This window comes from Balaenoptera musculus, chromosome 4 (assembly GCF_009873245.2).
Source record: "Balaenoptera musculus isolate JJ_BM4_2016_0621 chromosome 4, mBalMus1.pri.v3, whole genome shotgun sequence".
Taxonomy (NCBI): Eukaryota; Metazoa; Chordata; class Mammalia; order Artiodactyla; family Balaenopteridae; genus Balaenoptera; species Balaenoptera musculus.
The window spans coordinates 143,460,777-143,476,901 of NC_045788.1; the positions used below are offsets into that span (position 1 = coordinate 143,460,777).

General features: G+C 60.2%; 1 protein-coding gene across 5 annotated transcripts in view; it reads right to left on the minus strand.

Moving 5' to 3' along the window:
* Window positions 1–3,772: 3,772 nt before the first annotated feature.
* Window positions 3,773–16,125, minus strand: part of ITGB2 (integrin subunit beta 2) — a 35,796-nt gene continuing 23,443 nt past the window's right edge. For 3 of the 5 annotated variants that reach the window (XM_036849810.1, XM_036849811.1, XM_036849809.1), the window contains 12 exons: window positions 15,549–15,719; window positions 15,081–15,322; window positions 14,026–14,181; window positions 13,174–13,269; window positions 10,716–10,805; window positions 9,727–9,867; window positions 8,262–8,449; window positions 7,934–8,178; window positions 7,590–7,809; window positions 7,171–7,373; window positions 5,212–5,378; window positions 3,773–5,050 (listed from right to left, as the gene is read on the minus strand). In XM_036849810.1, the coding sequence (XP_036705705.1) occupies window positions 4,988–5,050; window positions 5,212–5,378; window positions 7,171–7,373; window positions 7,590–7,809; window positions 7,934–8,178; window positions 8,262–8,449; window positions 9,727–9,867; window positions 10,716–10,805; window positions 13,174–13,269; window positions 14,026–14,181; window positions 15,081–15,322; window positions 15,549–15,719 (1,982 nt within the window). In that variant the 3' untranslated portion in view covers window positions 3,773–4,987. The remainder of the gene's footprint in view (window positions 5,051–5,211; window positions 5,379–7,170; window positions 7,374–7,589; window positions 7,810–7,933; window positions 8,179–8,261; window positions 8,450–9,726; window positions 9,868–10,715; window positions 10,806–13,173; window positions 13,270–14,025; window positions 14,182–15,080; window positions 15,323–15,548; window positions 15,720–16,125) is intronic. The other 2 variants (XM_036849807.1, XM_036849806.1) reach the window with 1 other exon arrangement.

A 16,125-nucleotide genomic window follows, 5' to 3' on the forward strand; every position in this document is an offset into this window, starting at 1 on the left:
CCGCTGGTTCTGGAATTCCAGGGCCCCCGCCCCTTGACTGTGCATATGGGAATCACACAGTTTGGGCCTTTTCACCTGAGCTGTTTTTATTTGGTGGTTGAGTGTACCATCTGATTTTTTTCATCATCACTAGTACATTCTTTAGTAAGTTAAAGAATTACTTCCAGAAAGGCTGTGTAAAAAGATCGAAGCTCCTACCTGGGCCGGTCACATTTTAACCACCGTGATCATTAACACTGCGGAGAGCTCATTTGCAGCTCAGCTGAGGACAAAGGGTGCACTTGAGGGCCTCAGACTTTGGAGGTGCCTCGGAGGGATCTGGAAAGGTCTGTGGGTGCTCTCAGGCCGGGGGGGCAGTGGGGCTCTGGGGCAGCGGGAGGTATGGACAGAAGCAGAGGGCTGTGCCGACAGGCCAGAGCCCATTTTCTGTGGTTGGGTTAAGAGATGGGACGGACCGTGCATGCACCCAGGGTATGAGGATGGCTCCAAGGGGGGGCTGCAATTGGGAAGGGCTCCCTGGTCCCTGCCAGGTTGGACCTCTCGGGGCCCAGGGAATTGCCCTGGAATGAGACACAGAAAACTCTGCCACCTGCCCCCTCCCACGCGGGCAGTCATGGTCCTCAACGCACTTCCTCTGAGGGACGGGGAAAGGGGCTCTTGTGACCCCTTCACCTGCACTTTGACAAGACAGAAAACGTAACTCTTTCAAGGTCATGCAGCCAGTGAGAGGCAGGGTGGACTTGAACCCAGGGGTTCACCCTGGGGGACCACTCTCCTTCTTGGGGTCTCAGTCCCACTGGGACAAGGCGGAAAAGTTTCAAGAGGATTATTTGAAAACTAGCCGGAAGATGTCACAAAAACAGGAAATGGACTGAGGGCAACTGAATCTATTCTTCATGTTTCCGTGGCCCTCCTCGGGGTACCAGCCAGCCCTGGCCCTGCCCACGAGGGTGCAAGGCAGGCGGAGTTGGTATCTGGTCCCTCCCTGCATGCAGGCCTCTGACTTCCTGGGAAGCCCGATACTTGTGCGGGGGGGCGGGGGCCGAGGGGGGTGGGGGCCGAGGGGGGGCGGGGGGCGGGGGGGGGCGGGAGGGGAGCTCCCCCTGGGCCTCCTCCTGAGGGGGCATCACCCCCTGCACCCACAGCACCTGCAGCCCCCATGCACGGAGGCACCCTTATGTCCAGAATTAGACCTCCATCTGCTTGCTTCACCTAACTATACACAGACTATAGAGTGTATCAGAATCACCCGGAGGACTTGGCAAAACTCAACTGTGAAACTCAAGCCTGTCCCAGAGCCTCTCATTCAGCAGGTCGGGGGCCAGGCCCAGCATCCGCATCTAACAAATGTCCTGGTGAAGCTGAGCCTGCTCTCTGAACCGGCCTTTGAGAAGCATGGTTCTGGGCCAGCGGGGTCTCAACCTCAGCTGACACCACCTGAAGTCCATTTAAAAGTGGCAATGCCAGCGCTCTCAGACACACACACACACACACACACACGCACGCATGCACACACCAGCAAGGAAGTCAGAACTTGGTGGGCGAGGTGTTGTTTAAAGCTCCCCAGGCACAGGCTGCTGAGACCCTGAGCTGGGAAGTGCTGCTCTGGAAGGGCAATGATAGGGCACCCCCTATTCTAGTTCGTCACCTGCCCAGGTGGAGGGGCCCAGGTCCCATACAGTAAAAGGCCCTCAGCAGTTAGAATTTAAAAGTAGGGGACTCAAAGCCAGATGCCCTCCAGATGTGCCCATTCGCAGGTCTGCTGGGGGCCCAGAGGGTGGTGTGATACTGTTAAGAAATATATATTTGGTCTTCATCTGTTCAAGGCACAGAGCTCCTAAAACCCTTGGAATTTCCCAAGTAATGAGTGATACAGGAGTGTCTTTGTTATTCATATCAATCCCCTTTCAAGCATATCTGAGTTTGTTCGTGTGGTGACCTTTGGAAAGCAGCAGTGGACGGGGGTTGGTTGCCTGGGGAACTTTCAGTCCCCTCTGCATCCCCACCTTCAGGGAGGGGAGAGGGGCTGGAGTGATTTGATCAACCATGCCTACGCCTGCATAATGGAACTTCCAGAGAAACCCAGAAGCACGGTGTTCAGGGAGCTTCCAGTTGGGGGGAGAGTGGGCTCAGAGGGCTTGGGGGCCCTGTGCCCCTTCCCCATCCCCTGCCCTGTGCACCTCTTCATCTGGCTGTTCATTTATTACAAAAATAAACCGGTAATCTAGTGAGTAAACTGTTTCCCAGTTCTGTGAGCCCCTCTTGCAAATGAACCAAATCTCTGATCTATAGGTGGTCCGTCAGAAGCACAGATGACAACCTGGGATGGGCAAGGGACGGGGGGTGGTCTTGTGGGACTGAGCCCTTAATCTGTGAGATCTCAAGGTAGACGGTGTCAGAATGGAGTTAAATTTGTGGGACTCTGGTCAGTGTCCTCAGAGAACTGAGTTAATCGCTTGGTTGTGTGGGAAGAACACACATACCAGAGATGGCCCACCGTCCAGATTTGCCCAGACTTCAGGGTTTCCTGGGGTAAAGGGACTTTGAGGGTTAAAACCGTGACATCCCTTGGGAACTCCCTGGTGGTGCAGTGGTTAGGACTCCACGCTTCCACGGGCTCATCCCTGGTTGGGGAACTAAGATCCTGCAAGCTACAGGCGTGGCCCGCCCCCAAAAAAGGGACATTCCAGGCCACCCCCGGATAGCTGGTCACTGGGGCCTGGCTGTAAACGGTGCTCCCACGTCATTCCGATACCACCGCCTGCCCCACCCCACCCCCAGTCTGGTGTGTGCCACCTGCCGCAGGTCACAACCTGCCCGTGTGGGAGCTCAGAGTTGTTCACAGCACAAACCCCCTAGGGAGGAAGGGCTGGGGGAGGGGGAGGGCCCAGCTGACCCGGGGCCTTAGCAGCGTCCGGGTTCCCACACAGGTGGTGTGGGCGCTGGGATGGACCTGGCTAAGGAGGAGACACTGCCGAAGCACAGGACGGTGCACGATGGAGGTTGCATTAAAAAAGGGTAAAACCAACCCGCGAAATGGGTTTTGTTTTATCCTGTTGAAATGCACCCACAGTCTAGAAACAAATGCCCATCGGGTGATGGGCCCATGATGAGTGACGTAGGATTGTGACCCTAATTGAGAAGGTGAATGAGGACACCGCCTCAGCTGGAGGGCGCGGCTCGGGACGTTTTTTCTGGTCCACGGGCTTGTGCTGCCGGAGGAAGAAGGGCACTCGTCTAGCTGGAGTTTTGGGGACCAAGGGGCATCAGGAGGGAACTGCACCCCGGTTGTAACAGAGGGAGAATGATCAGTAGGTGTCTGTGGACGCGGATGCACAGGAAGCGCACGGGGACTGCACGCAGGGGACCCCGGAGGAAGGGGCCGTTTGGGGGAGGGCACCAGACTTCCTTGGACGGAAGGGATGAGGCGACACAGGACGAGACAGGACAGGGTGCTGACGTCCAAGCAGCTGTGAGTGGGCTCGAGCAGGGAGGGCAGAGCTTCCCCCCTGCAGGGAAACAAGCAGCAGTGAAAGTTATCAGCTGCGGGAGTGTAGTGGGTGAGGTGGTCACTTTTATTTCTTTAAACCTTGCTCTCAGTCCTGGACCACGTGCTTTTCCGTCTCAGCGGGCATCGTTTATCATTTTACACTGGCTGTGAGGCTACCCTCTGTGTACCTCCGGGAGGGCAGTGAGGGTCTCTGCTTTTGCCCCCTGTTCTCTGCACAGAGAGGGCATGAGCAGTACTCTGTAAGTGCAAGTGCAGACTCTTGACCACTGAACCGCCAGGGAAGTCCCTGAACTGATGTTCTTTTAATAAAGAGTTATGCTGGGGTTTTAATAAAAAATTATACATTTTACGGAAAAAAATAAGGGCAAGTATCACCTGAAACTATGTCTATGCACGTGAATAAATATTCACAAATATTCACCCTGTACTCACATCCATCTGCTTCTCTCAGGTCTGTGTAACATGAGGAAAGAGCCAGCATTGGCAGGGCTGCAGAGGATGTTAACATACCGGAATAGAGCCCTTTCCTTGGGGACCCAGGACCGCCCCACCCTGACGGGCCCTCACGGGCCACACCCGGACCCTGACCCACATGGAGCCTGCAGAGATTGGCGGACACGCACACGGCTAGGTGATCACGCTGAGACCTGCCACCTACTACCATCACACCGGATCACCTTGACCTCCAGGTCACCCCAGGAAACAGCCCGTGAGAAACACACTTATTTAAACTCTCTTCCACTCATTACCCAAGAGCGGGTGTAGACAGCCAAGAGCGTGACAGACGCCCGCTTTCCCATCTTGCCTCGGCCCCATTCAAGCTCTGCAGGGGGACCCCCTTTGCTGGGGCTGCCCCCTGTCTTCTGAAAGCTGCCTAGGAGGTGGGGCCGGGCAGGGACAGAGAGGGGCTTGCACGGCCAACAGGTGAGGAAGGAGAAAAAAGAGAACCCTGAGCCGCGGCCCAAAGTCTACACGGACCCTCGGAGTGTGTGAAGGGCAGTGGAGGTGGGGCACAGAGCCCGGCTCCCAGGGAAGCCCCTGCGGAAGGGTTATTAATTTTTTCTGTACACGTGATTGAGGGCAGCATGATCAATGGAATGTAATTTTACACGCTGAGAAGTTCACATATAAATAAATCTGTACCACCTTTCATCAGACTGCTGTGCTAATTTTTACAAAGGACAACACATGTCTAACCTTACAGGATACGAGCAATTCCTTCTTCAAGTTGCTATCAAGAGTCACTCATACCAGAAGGGGGAGGCTGGCCCTTCTGATGAGTTCCTAGAATTACCTGGCCGCATCTGTCATGCTAAGGGCAGGAAAAACGGTGGATTTTCAGTTAGTGGTGAAGTTGCCAAGTGTCGTCAGCCAAGTCCACTGGGCGACGGGGTCACGGTCGGCCTGCTGGAGGGGACGTGGCGTGGGCTGCTCCCACCTGGGTGGTGCAAGAGGCCCTGTCTTCACCAAGCGGCCCTAACTCTCAGCAAACTTAGGGTTCATGACTGTCGTGGTGGCGCTCTTGAAAAGGGGGTTATCCTGGTGAGAAAAGCAAGCGTGACTTGTCAGCACAGGGAGGAAGGCGCTGGGCTCTGGGGACGAGCCGCGAGGGTGGGGTGAGGCAGGCTCACACTCCCGTGGGCATGCCCTCGGCGCAGAGGGTGGGAGGTGCGCCTTCGCGGGGGCCCGGGGCCACTCACGTTATTCCACTGGGACTTGAGCTTCTCCTTCTCGAAGCGCTTGTACTCCCTGAGGTCACTTACATGGGTCAGGACCTTCCAGATGCCCAGCAGGAGGATGCCGACGAGCACGACTCCTGCCACGGTGCTCCCCACGATGGCGGCGACGTTGGGGCCCTTCATGCACTCTAAGGCAAGGAGGCACACACGTGGGGGCGTCAGGCCCGCCCCGTCCCCGCACGGTGTCGGGGTCCCGCTGCTGGCTCTCAGCGACAGGTAGTGAGCAAACCGGCCCCGGCCCCGGCCCCGGCCCCCAGCCAGGGAGGGTGCAGAGCTGGGCACAAGGCCAGGCCCTGTGGTTCCAAATGAAATTGAGAGGCCCTTTGTTCATGGAGAAGGAAAGGGGGCCGAGGTGGCCAGTGAGGAACCAGGGCCAGACACTGGCCTCCCACCTGGACAGCCAATGACCCAATCACCGGGACCTAACCCAACCCACGCTGGATCAGAGCTGAGGGATGGGCACTCTCCTCGTCAAGGCGCTCCCAGGGGAACCAATGGCAGCAGCCTTGGGAGGGAGGGAGGGGGGTGGGGTCCCAGTGCCCGAGGGGCTGCACCCAGCCTCCTCCTGAGCTTGGGGGAGGGGGAGGCTCTGGACTCCCCCTCAGCACGCCCGCGCGGCCCCTGACCAAGGCACAATGTTCAGTGTGAGCCCCTGTTTGCCCGGCTTGTGGGCACTGGGGTTTGCGGGCACGCCCCGCCCCACCGCATCATCCTGGCCTCTCCAGGGGGCCTCCCCGTCCTCACAGAAGTGGAACAAGTTAGCCAGCGCCGCACAAAACCAGACCTGACCCCACACCTGCCTGTTAAAACGCCCGGGGAGAGCTGTCTGCACCAGCAGCCTGGGCTCTGCCGCCCTGGTAACAGACAAAGGGCTCGGGCCCTACCTGCCTTCCTGGGGGTCCTGTCGTGGGGAGGGGGAGCTGGGAGCAGGTCTCAGTCCTGCAAGGACCCCGGGGTGGACTGCTGTCCCGCGTCTGCTGCGGTCACCCGAGAGGCCGGCCTCGCAGCCTGTGCCCCATCCCCGCAGCCTCTCTGAGCAGTAAAGGGGCGGGGGTACCGAGAGCTGGCATGTCCACACTGCGCGGCGTGCTGCTGATGTAACCCTCAAGCCCATCCCCCCGTGAGTGTGTTACTCTAAGTCCCCGCGTCCCACACACTCAACCTACCTCCTCGACACTGACCCACCCTCCGTCCCCACTTGTTGCCCTCCCTGCTGATCCCGCCCAGAGTTGCATCCAAGGGCAGGCTCTGCCCACGCCGCCCCCAGGACCCCAACCCAGCCCTGCTCAGTGCCCGGACTGGGCAGCGGCCCTTCCCGGGTCTGCGCCCGGCCTGTGAAAGCGCAGCTCACTCCGCTGAAAGCCGGCTGGCAGCCTCCCGGTGTGTCTGGGAAGAGACATAAGCCCAACCCCTCCCACCCCGCCCCCGCCGCCGCCCCCGGACTCACAGGGGCCCAGTAAGAGCCCAGCCCAGCAGCTCTCACCCCCTCATCCCCTGGTCTCAGCTGCAAGTGTCCTCCTCAGAGAGACCTCCTGACCTCTGAGACACGCCCCGCCGGCGTCTTGGCCCCTGGGAACCGGTTCCTGTGTCCCCACCCCGTGTCCCGTGTCCCGGGAACCTATGAAGACAGAGTCAGCCTCTGGGTCCCCGGCGAGCCGGGCGGCGGGCGGGCAGCGGCACCTGGGGAAGCCGGCTCCGGCTCCGGCTCCGCGGGCCCCTGCAGGGCCAGGGCCGGATGTGGGTCCGGCGGCCCCCATGGTCCCCCCGGCCGGCTCTCGGGGCTTGCGCTCCAGGCCGCGCTCAGCGCCAGCGCTCCGGGCAGCGCCCCTGCGGGTCAGCCGGCCGCCCCGGAGCAGGGCGCACGGCGGGCAGGCTGAGCGGCGCGGGGACCCGGTCCTGAGCCCACCCGCCCGGGCTCACCGCGCGTGTCGTTCACGTGCACGTCGTATCTGTCCCGCCCCTCGCGCTGCAACAGGGTGTAGGTCATCCAGCAGCCCTCGGAGTCGCGCTCCTTGCACGTGCGGCCGGGCAGTGGCTTGGGCAGCAGCTTCGTCTCCCCGCACGCCGCGCTGCAGTTCTTGGCGAAGGGGCCCTGGTCGAACTTCAGACACTCAGCGCAGTTGCTGCGGGAGAGGCGCGGCGTGACCGCGGGTAGGAGGGGCGGGGACGCGGGGCCCCGGGTGTCCGCGCGGCGCGGGGCCCGGGCCACCCGGAGCTGCGGGGCCGTGCAGGGCAGTCGGGGGAGGGCCGTCCCCAGCGCCCCGCGCCCCGGGTCCGGCCGGACGGCGGTTCTCCCGGGCCGCGGAGGCGCGAGGCCGGCGGGGCGGCGGGACACTCACGCGTAGCGGGCGCAGGGCGCGGGGCAGCCCGGGCACTCGAGGCACAGGGGTGGCTGGTAGCCGGGGTCGCACTGGCACACGTTGCAGCGGCACCGGCCGCGGCCGCTGCACTCGACGCCATCCAGGTTGAGGCAGCCCTTCGTAGACTTGAGGCACTGGCACGCCGAGCCCTCGTGGCCGTTCTGGCACCTGCAGGTGCCGCAGAAGCAGAGCCCTCGCTCTGGAAGACAGGGGCCCCCGCAGACTCAGCCCCGCCCGAGCCCCCGCCCGAGCCCCCACCCCCACCCCCACCCCACCCCAGGGGCGGCTGAGGCTCCGCCGGTTGGTCTGTCCCCCGCGCTCACTCTCGCCCCCGCAGACTTGGCCGTCGTAGCGCTCGCAGTTGACGTTGTCACACTCGCAGAACTGGCCGTAGATCTTCTTGTTGGGCACATCGCTCGTGTGGCACACGCACTGCCCGCAGATGCAGTCCCCCAGCCCCGAGCAGATGATGGAGCTGTTGTCCTTCCGGCAGCTTCCCTCCAGCTCCTGGCTGCTCCGGCCCTGCGTCTGGCACTCGCAGTTCTTCCCCATGTAGCCGGCGTCGCACCTGCAGGGAGATGTGAGGTCAGGGCCCTCCCGCGCCGGCTCTGCTGCGGGGCGCCTGCGCGGGGGGCGGGGCCGCGGCCTCACCTGCAGACTCCGCACTCCATGGAGCCCCTGCCGCCGCAGAGGCTGTGGTCCCGGCTCGCGTCCCGGCACCGGCACTTGCACTGGGGGAGGACCCGCACAGTCACCGTGTCCGTGAAGCCCAGCGCCCGGATGACGAATGACTGCTCCTGGATGCACTCTGTAGCTGTGACCTTCACCTGGAAGGTGATCTGTAGTGGGAAAGCAGGGCTCAGGTGAACACTGGACACCGGGCACACAACCCTGCTCCCATCTCCTCCCTGGGCAGCGTGGACAAGGGCATGGCCTAGCAGGGTGAGGGTCAGCGTCCTGGGCTCCCAAGCATGGAGGGGACCGCCCCTGCTGGGCCCCCGGGGGAGTGCATGTTGGTGGGGGGGAGGGAAGGACATGGACACTCCAGGTGGCTCCAGGACTTGGGAGGGGAGATGAGGGAAGAGAGGATGAGAGTTGGAAACTCAGAGTCAGAGATGCTGGAACATGCCCCCCACCCCTCCCCCAGCTCCCCCCCCCCCACCATCCTCTGGTGGCCTGGACTTGGGCAGGGATGTCTTTAGAATACTTTTAATCTCACATCCCTTTTAAAGAATTTTAGAGTGACTTTGTAAATGATGTATATTTTCTCCATGTATTTTGTCCTGAAGCCTGGAGGCTAAGATGCCAAAATCGCACAGGACGTCCTAGGTTCTGCATGTGGGGTTGTATTCTGACCCCGAATGCCCAAGGGGAACCGAGCGGGCAGGGCAAAGTCCCTGCCACTCACACAGCACTGCTGCTCAGCCAGCACTGAGCTTCAGGGAGCACCGGCTTGTCCACGGCAAGCCTCACTGCAAATCAATGTAAGTGAATCTCCAACCCGTACGTTAAGACAGAGCAGAAACATCAGGGAAGTAATCAATCAGTCACAAGACTGAATAAATTCCTGTATGGATCACCCAGTATGAGGGGGATACGTTTCACTAAAAAGTCACACACATTTAGTAAGTCACAGAGTTGAAAGAATTCCGATGTCGTTTAGAAATAAAAGCAAGTATTTTGCTGAATATTAATTCACAGCTGGAGAAAGGAAAAGTTTAATTGTTCTGGTCACGACAAATTTAAAATATCAGGGAAATAACTCAGTGCCTGTTTATAATCATTGGTGTGGCCCCTGCTTTAATGTCTTTGTCAAAAAACAAAAACACAAAAATCAAGAAAATCAAACCAAAGCAGATGCCCTGTGTAGAAGGAACGCCCTTCTTAGGCGGGTGGCGCTGTACCCAGCATCTGCCCCCAGGGGGCGCTGCCGTCCTCGCGGCGGTCGGTGTACACCAGGCCGCGAACAGTGTGTGTGGATTTTCAAGGGAAGGAACTGGACCCGCGGTGGACTGGACCCCGCCTCTTGCTGGTCCCTGTGAAGCCGTGTGCTGGGATGCACCCTCCCTCGCTGTCCCTGGGGGAGCCCCTTCCAGAGGCCGGGAGGGAGCCTCACCGGCACGTTGATCTGGACGCCGTCGCAGTCCCCTCTGGGCTGGTCCACCTTCAATACCCCCTTACTGCAGAAGGAGTCGTAGGTGACTTTCAGGGTGTCAGGGAGGGTGTTGTGATCCAGAAAGACTCTGGAGGACAGTTTCTGTGGGCAAAGAGCATCGCCATCAGGCTCACCCCGCTGTCCCCGGCCCTTTCCGCCCCTTCCCAGCCGACGCCTGGCACGCCTCTCATCCCCCTCCCTCCACCCGTGTGTCCACTGAGAGCTCCGTGGGTGCCGGGTCCTGCACCCCATGCCGCTGGTGGCAGGGTTACCCATGCCACGCCCCCCAACACAGGCCAGTGGAAGACAGGTCATAGCCCTGCAAGAACGGGAGCTCGACCGTCCACCCACCACTGAAACCCCAGTGCCTGGCACAGGGTGGGAGCTGGAAAAACTGTCTAAGTGAACGAGAGAGAGCGAGACAGACCGTCAGACAGGAAGAGAGACAGAGAAACAGAGATAGAGAGACACAGAGAGGTGAATGAGCCAAGAAACAGAGATAGAGAGACACAGAGAGGTGAATGAGCCACTCGCTGAAGGTGGCATCATTGGTGCAAAGACAGAGCCCCCCATGGGCAGCATCTGGAGTTTGGGAGGGCCTGCTCGGGGTGGGGGGTGCCTAGGGCTCCAAGAGGGTACGAGCAGCAAACGGAGCTGCCTCAGTGGGGCTCTGACTCAATGCAGTGTCATCAGTGCTTACTGGGTGCTCCCAGCGAGCTGTGCTCGCGAGGCCAGCAGGCCCTTTGGCTGGAAGAGGGCCTGATGCTCGAGTCCCAGGGAAGGCATGGAGGGCCTGGGGTGGCACCTACCACACCATCAACGAGGAGGACAGCTGCCCTGGGGAAGTGCCTGAGGATGGCCCAAGAACGCAGGGGCTCTCCTCTCCAGACCATCCTCCTGTTGGCCTACAGCGGGGCGGCATCTTGGCTGACTACCCAGGGGACACTTACGTTGTAGGCTTTCTTAATAAGCTGGACTACGTTGCTGGAATCGTCTGACAGCTCCCCGACTGCAGACTTGGGGATGATCTCCGTGAGCTTCTGTCAGGGAAGAAGACAGGTGGGCGTGGCCAGAACCCTGGTACCAGGACACCTCAGCATCCACCCAGTTTTGTAATAACATCCCAGAGGGTTTCCTTCCTGCTTGTGAGATGGCTCAGACAACCCTGCACCCAATTTCTTACTGTATTTAGTTAAGACAGCACGTGGTCAAGTGTTGTGCAGGCAAACGTTTAACCACTGGCTCTCAGGAAGAAAAACACCCTGAATTGCAGCGTTTGCCGATTTCCTCGGGAGAAGTACTCCGCCCTGGTTGATGTCCCAGCACTGAAGGCAGAGCTGGGAAGATGTGCCTCGCCGTGGTCAGATGCCACCCCGGCGGCTTCCCCGGTGGTCCAGTGGTTAAGAATCCGCCTTCCGATGCAGGCGACACGGGTTCACTCCCTGGTCAGAGAACTAAGATCCCACACGCCACGGGGCAACTAAGCCCGCACGCCACAACTAGAGAGCCCACGCTGCAACGAAAGATCCCACATGCCTCAAGATCTGCCGCAGCCAAATAAATAAAATAAATAAATAAGTAAGTCTATTAAAAAAAAAAAGATGCCCCCCCATCATGCAGATGTGATAGGTACAAACAACCCAAGGGCACAGGTAATCATGAAATGTGGCGTAAAATCAGGAAGCGATGTGTTCTGAGCGTGTGAGTTGACATAATTTAACTTTCATAATGGCTGTGTTAAACAACATTGTGACAATTGGCTCTGGCAGGCGGGGCCGGCTGGTCCAGCGGCACCTCTGGGGTGGGCAGGCCGGAGCCCGGGGTCATGCAGACAAGCCTGGGGCAGCCTCCAGGGAACATCTGTGTCCCCTGCCACCCTTAGCTTAGCCCATCTTTCACGGGAAATTGCACCATCACTTTATCTTGCAGAACCAAGGGTGGGTCACGTCCCTGCCACAAAGCCCTGCTGTGACGCCCCAGAATGGAGTCCAGTCTCCTCCACAAAGCTCACGAGGACACACAGCCTGGCCACCCCACCTCCGGCCTCGGCCCCCCTCTCCCCTCCTCCTCAGCCTCGGGACCCCGCCAGGGCTCCGAGAGCCGCCCTCCTGGCCACCTGCTCCATTCGGTGCAGAAACACGTACGGAGGAGGGTCCAGCGTAAGCTGCCCATACAGACGCGGGCCTCCTCGACCCCCCTCCCTAGGAGCCCTGGGAACGGGGTCAGGAAGCTAAGGCTCAGAAAGGCCTGTGACCTGCCCAGGACCTTGTCCTTGCTGTCGGGGAGCAGGGTCTGGGGTCCGAGTCTCCCGTCTCCAGCTTCTACCCCATCAGCACACTGCCTTCTGGGACACGACTCCTGCTCCTAATAGCAAATTACTGGGACCCGCCACCTCCTGGCGACGAGGAGATGTTACATCCCGTAACACGGTTGGGGACACGGCGGCTGCGAGGCCCTGACTTGCCGGCGCTCGGGCCGCTTATGTGGGCGGGTGCTCTCTCAGCGGCACCCGGCCACCAGCCCTGCTGTCCTTGTGGCTGGGCCAGCTCCCACTGCCAGCCCCCGGGGGTCTTCCGGACACCTGCCCCTCCTCCCTCGGCGTCCCCTGCAACCTGTCCCCAGTCTGGGGTCCGGGAACGCTGATGGCAGGCGCGGCTGGCCCCACTGGCAAACGCCCCACACGGGCACAGCAGGCCACGGGCCTCAGCAGGAAGGGGACCGGGACTCGGGGAAGGAGAGGGGCCAGGAGGCGCTCCCAGCCCATCGCAGCCAGAGGCCGCCACGCTGAGCCCGGCAGATGAAAGCACAGCAAGCAAAACAGCCCCACAGTGACTGGGAGAAGGGAGGAGGGATGAAAAACGCTCTAAGACAAAAGAAAATTCCCCACGAGAATTCCATGCCACAGAACAATTTAGTAAGAACAGCAATTCAGAAAAGTCAGGACAGACCCAGGTCTCCTGAGCCGGGAAGGAAGTGCTGTCACAGCTGCTGGGGGGCCCGGGCGCCTGCTGGTTATGGGGGTGTTTTCCTCGCGACACTGAGCTGTGCTCTGGGGGTTCCAGAACCCTCCTGTGTACACCTTATACTGCGTGAACAGTGTTGACGTGCAAACGTATGTGGACACAAAACAAGGAACTTTCCCTGACGTGAAGGATGGGGTCTGCAGACCCAAAGGGTTTCGTTGAGGCAAAACCACGATGACTGAAGTGCAAGGACTTGTCAGCGTCATGTGGCCTAACGAGGCCTCAGCCCCTCAGCAGCAGCGCTCGCTCCCCGAAGCTCGGCCCGCCCACGTGGCCACAGCCCACGCACCCAGCATGGAAGCAGAACTCAGGCTGTGGTCACCCTGGATTTTGTCACCATTCAGTTGCGACGCCATGTCCTGCCAGATTGCTCAAGCCCGCTTACCTCGTACGTTTTCACCATTCTCTTGGTGACAGCAAAGATGGGCTGGATGTTGCTTTCTGCCAGTTTGTGCGCCAGCTGGCCCACCGACGGGTAATCCTAGAGAGGGGACCCCCGGTCAGATGGCTCCCAAGGCTGGGGACAAGCCATCCAGGCTGCCTGTCCGCTCCTGTCGGCAGAAGTGACGGCCCAGGGCGCCTGCCTCGTGCTGTGACGGGGCCGCTCCCAATGATGTTCGCAAACGCGTGAAATAATGGGATTAGGAGGGAAACTGACAATACTGAAATGCACTCAAGAAAATATTAAAAGCTGCGAAGTGCTTCCTGATCAATGCACTAAAAAAGAAATCCAGTGGCAAGGAACCGCTCCCAGACACTCAAAGTGGAGAAGAGTGAACAGCATTTTGCGGTGTCCACACTGTGGGGCGCTGGGGAGGCGCCTCTGACTTCTCCTGGGGGCGGCATCCCAGATGCCGCCCCCAGCACAGTGGCACCTATTTTCACAACCGCATGACGTGCGCAATTTCAGGCAGAGGCTCACCGGAGCCTCAGATGTCACATCTGTCCTGTCCCAGTCGGTGGGCCCCTGAGAGCTGCCACCAACACCCACCTCGAGTCTGCAGGCTGCAGGTGGAGGACCCCAAGGGTCACATCTCTAAAGTCCTCTGCAGTGCCTGGGGTTTACGATGCCAGGGTGCCGAGCATCATTTCACAGCAGCCCTGGACCAGAGAATTCTGACCTCTTGGTGCCATTAAAGTGCTTCCCCCAGAGCGAGGGCCCCTCCCCACCCCTCTGGACCCCGGGCTGGGACTGAGCCTACCTCCCCACTCCCCCCGCCCAAGACACCGCACTCACGAATTCGTTGCTGCTTTTGTACATGTTGTCCTCCAGGTGGCAGCGGCCATCGTTGGGAGTCAGGATGGCGCCCAACTTCCCGTCTCCCGCAAAGTGGAAGCCATCATCCGTGGCAAACACCAGCAGCCTGGTGACGTTGCGCCAGCCGATTTCCTCCTGACAAGGAGAGGGCAGGGTGACCTGCCTCAGCTTCCCCAGCGGGGACCCACAGACCGGAGGAGCCAAGGCAGAGCTTGCCGTGTCGGCCTCAGGGCTGTGTGCCCCCCACTCCTGGGTTTTCTGGGGAGCAGGAGGACCAGAGACAGGACCCGGCGCCCAGGGGAGCCCGAGAAGTGTCTGTGGGGCGACAACCTCCCAGATGCCCAGGTGAACGTGTGGGACACCGAAGGGACAGGAATGCATGTTTACATTTGCATACTCGGTGGCCCAATCAGCTCACACCTAGGACCACCTCCTAAGGGGATACTCCCAAAGAAGAAAAAATTCTTAAAAATGTTTATCTCAGGGAAAAGCACTGCAAACACAGAGGGAGGAACCCACGGACACCGTGATGAGGGGGGGACAGAGCCAGGGCACACGCGCGTCATGAACCGTGACCTCACACAGAAATGAAAATGTGTGTCTGCGATGCAGGATGGTGCACCCAGGGACCAGAGAGTCTCGGGGACTGGGGTCCACTCTGTGAAGGTGGCAGGACTGCGCGGCTATACACGGGTCGATGTGTTGCAACCCATCACGATACAGCGGCGGACAGGACCACGTGGTGAGGGGTCAGCAGGGGGGCAGGGGACGGCCGGCACCGACACTAAAGCCACATAACTGTCGGGGAGCCTGGCCAGGACACCCTCTGTTCCTTGAGGGGCACTGGAAGCGGGGGTGATTCTACTGCAGGACCCGCCAGGGTTAGGTGGCTCAGGGGTCTTGCTTAACAGGATCATTTCCTTGCATTTAGGCTTCAAAAGATTTGCACAGGGTCGCAAGCTAATAGTGGAATCTGTGGGTGTCGTGACGGAGGCCCCCAGGTCTGGAGAAATCAGGGCAGGCAGGGGCCTCACCGGGCACGCGGCGACCTGCATCATGGCGTCCAGCCCGCCCTCAGGGGCGTCCAGGTTTCCCGAGATCAGCTGCTTCCCAACCTCTGTCTGGAACTGGTTGGAGTTGTCGGTGAGTTTGAGCACGTGCCTAAAGGCGAACGGGGCCTGGCACTCCTTCTCCTTGTTGGGGCACGGGTTCCGCAGCTTCTCGGGGTGCGTGTTGACGAAGGGGAGCACCGTCTTGTCCACGAAGGAGCCGAAGCCTAGGGGTCGGGCGGGCCGTGAGCCCCGGCTTCCCCACCTCATGCCGGGGCGGGGGGAGGAAGCAAGGTGGCACTTGGGGGGGTTGCACCCAGGGACACTAGGTCTGGAGCCCTGGTGCCCTGCCCTCGGGACGCGGGGGCACAGAGGTGCCCAGGGTGGGGGCCTGGGGGGCGTGCAGGCAGCAGGCTGGCCAGGGCTCAGGGGAGGCGGGAGCGGGCAGCTCACCGATGCGGCCGGACTCGGTGATCTCGTTGAGGGCCCGGAGCAGGTCGCCCCCCAGCTTCTTGACGTTGATGAGGTCGTCGAGCATGGAGTAGGAGAGGTCCATCAGGTAGTACAGGTCGATGGGGTAGCCCTTGGCCCGCTGGAAGGTCACGTTGAACGCAGCCGCCTGACCTGCGGGATTTGGGAATCGCGGGAGAGTGAAGGCACGCCACCTCATCTAGCGGGGCTCGGGGGCACTGGTGCCCCCTGCAGGCCTCAGGACCCTCATGACTTCCCCACTCTCTGAGGCCTGCGGGTAAGATGCAGGGCGCCTACTCAGATTGGAATTTCAGATAAAGAGCACATTCCCAAATAGAAGACTATTTGGGCACAGAGATACTGAAAAGTGTTCGTTGTTTATCTGGCATTGTTGAAATTGAGATCCACCTGGATCTCCCTCGATCTCCCCAGCAAGACCGTCTCTACCACCAGGCAGCAAGCAAATCCGTCCGCCCGGAAAGGGCCCCCTGGCCGTCCTGGGGTATCCCCCTTCCTCAGTCACATCCCGCTGGCTTCAGCTCTTCGTCACCTTAATCAC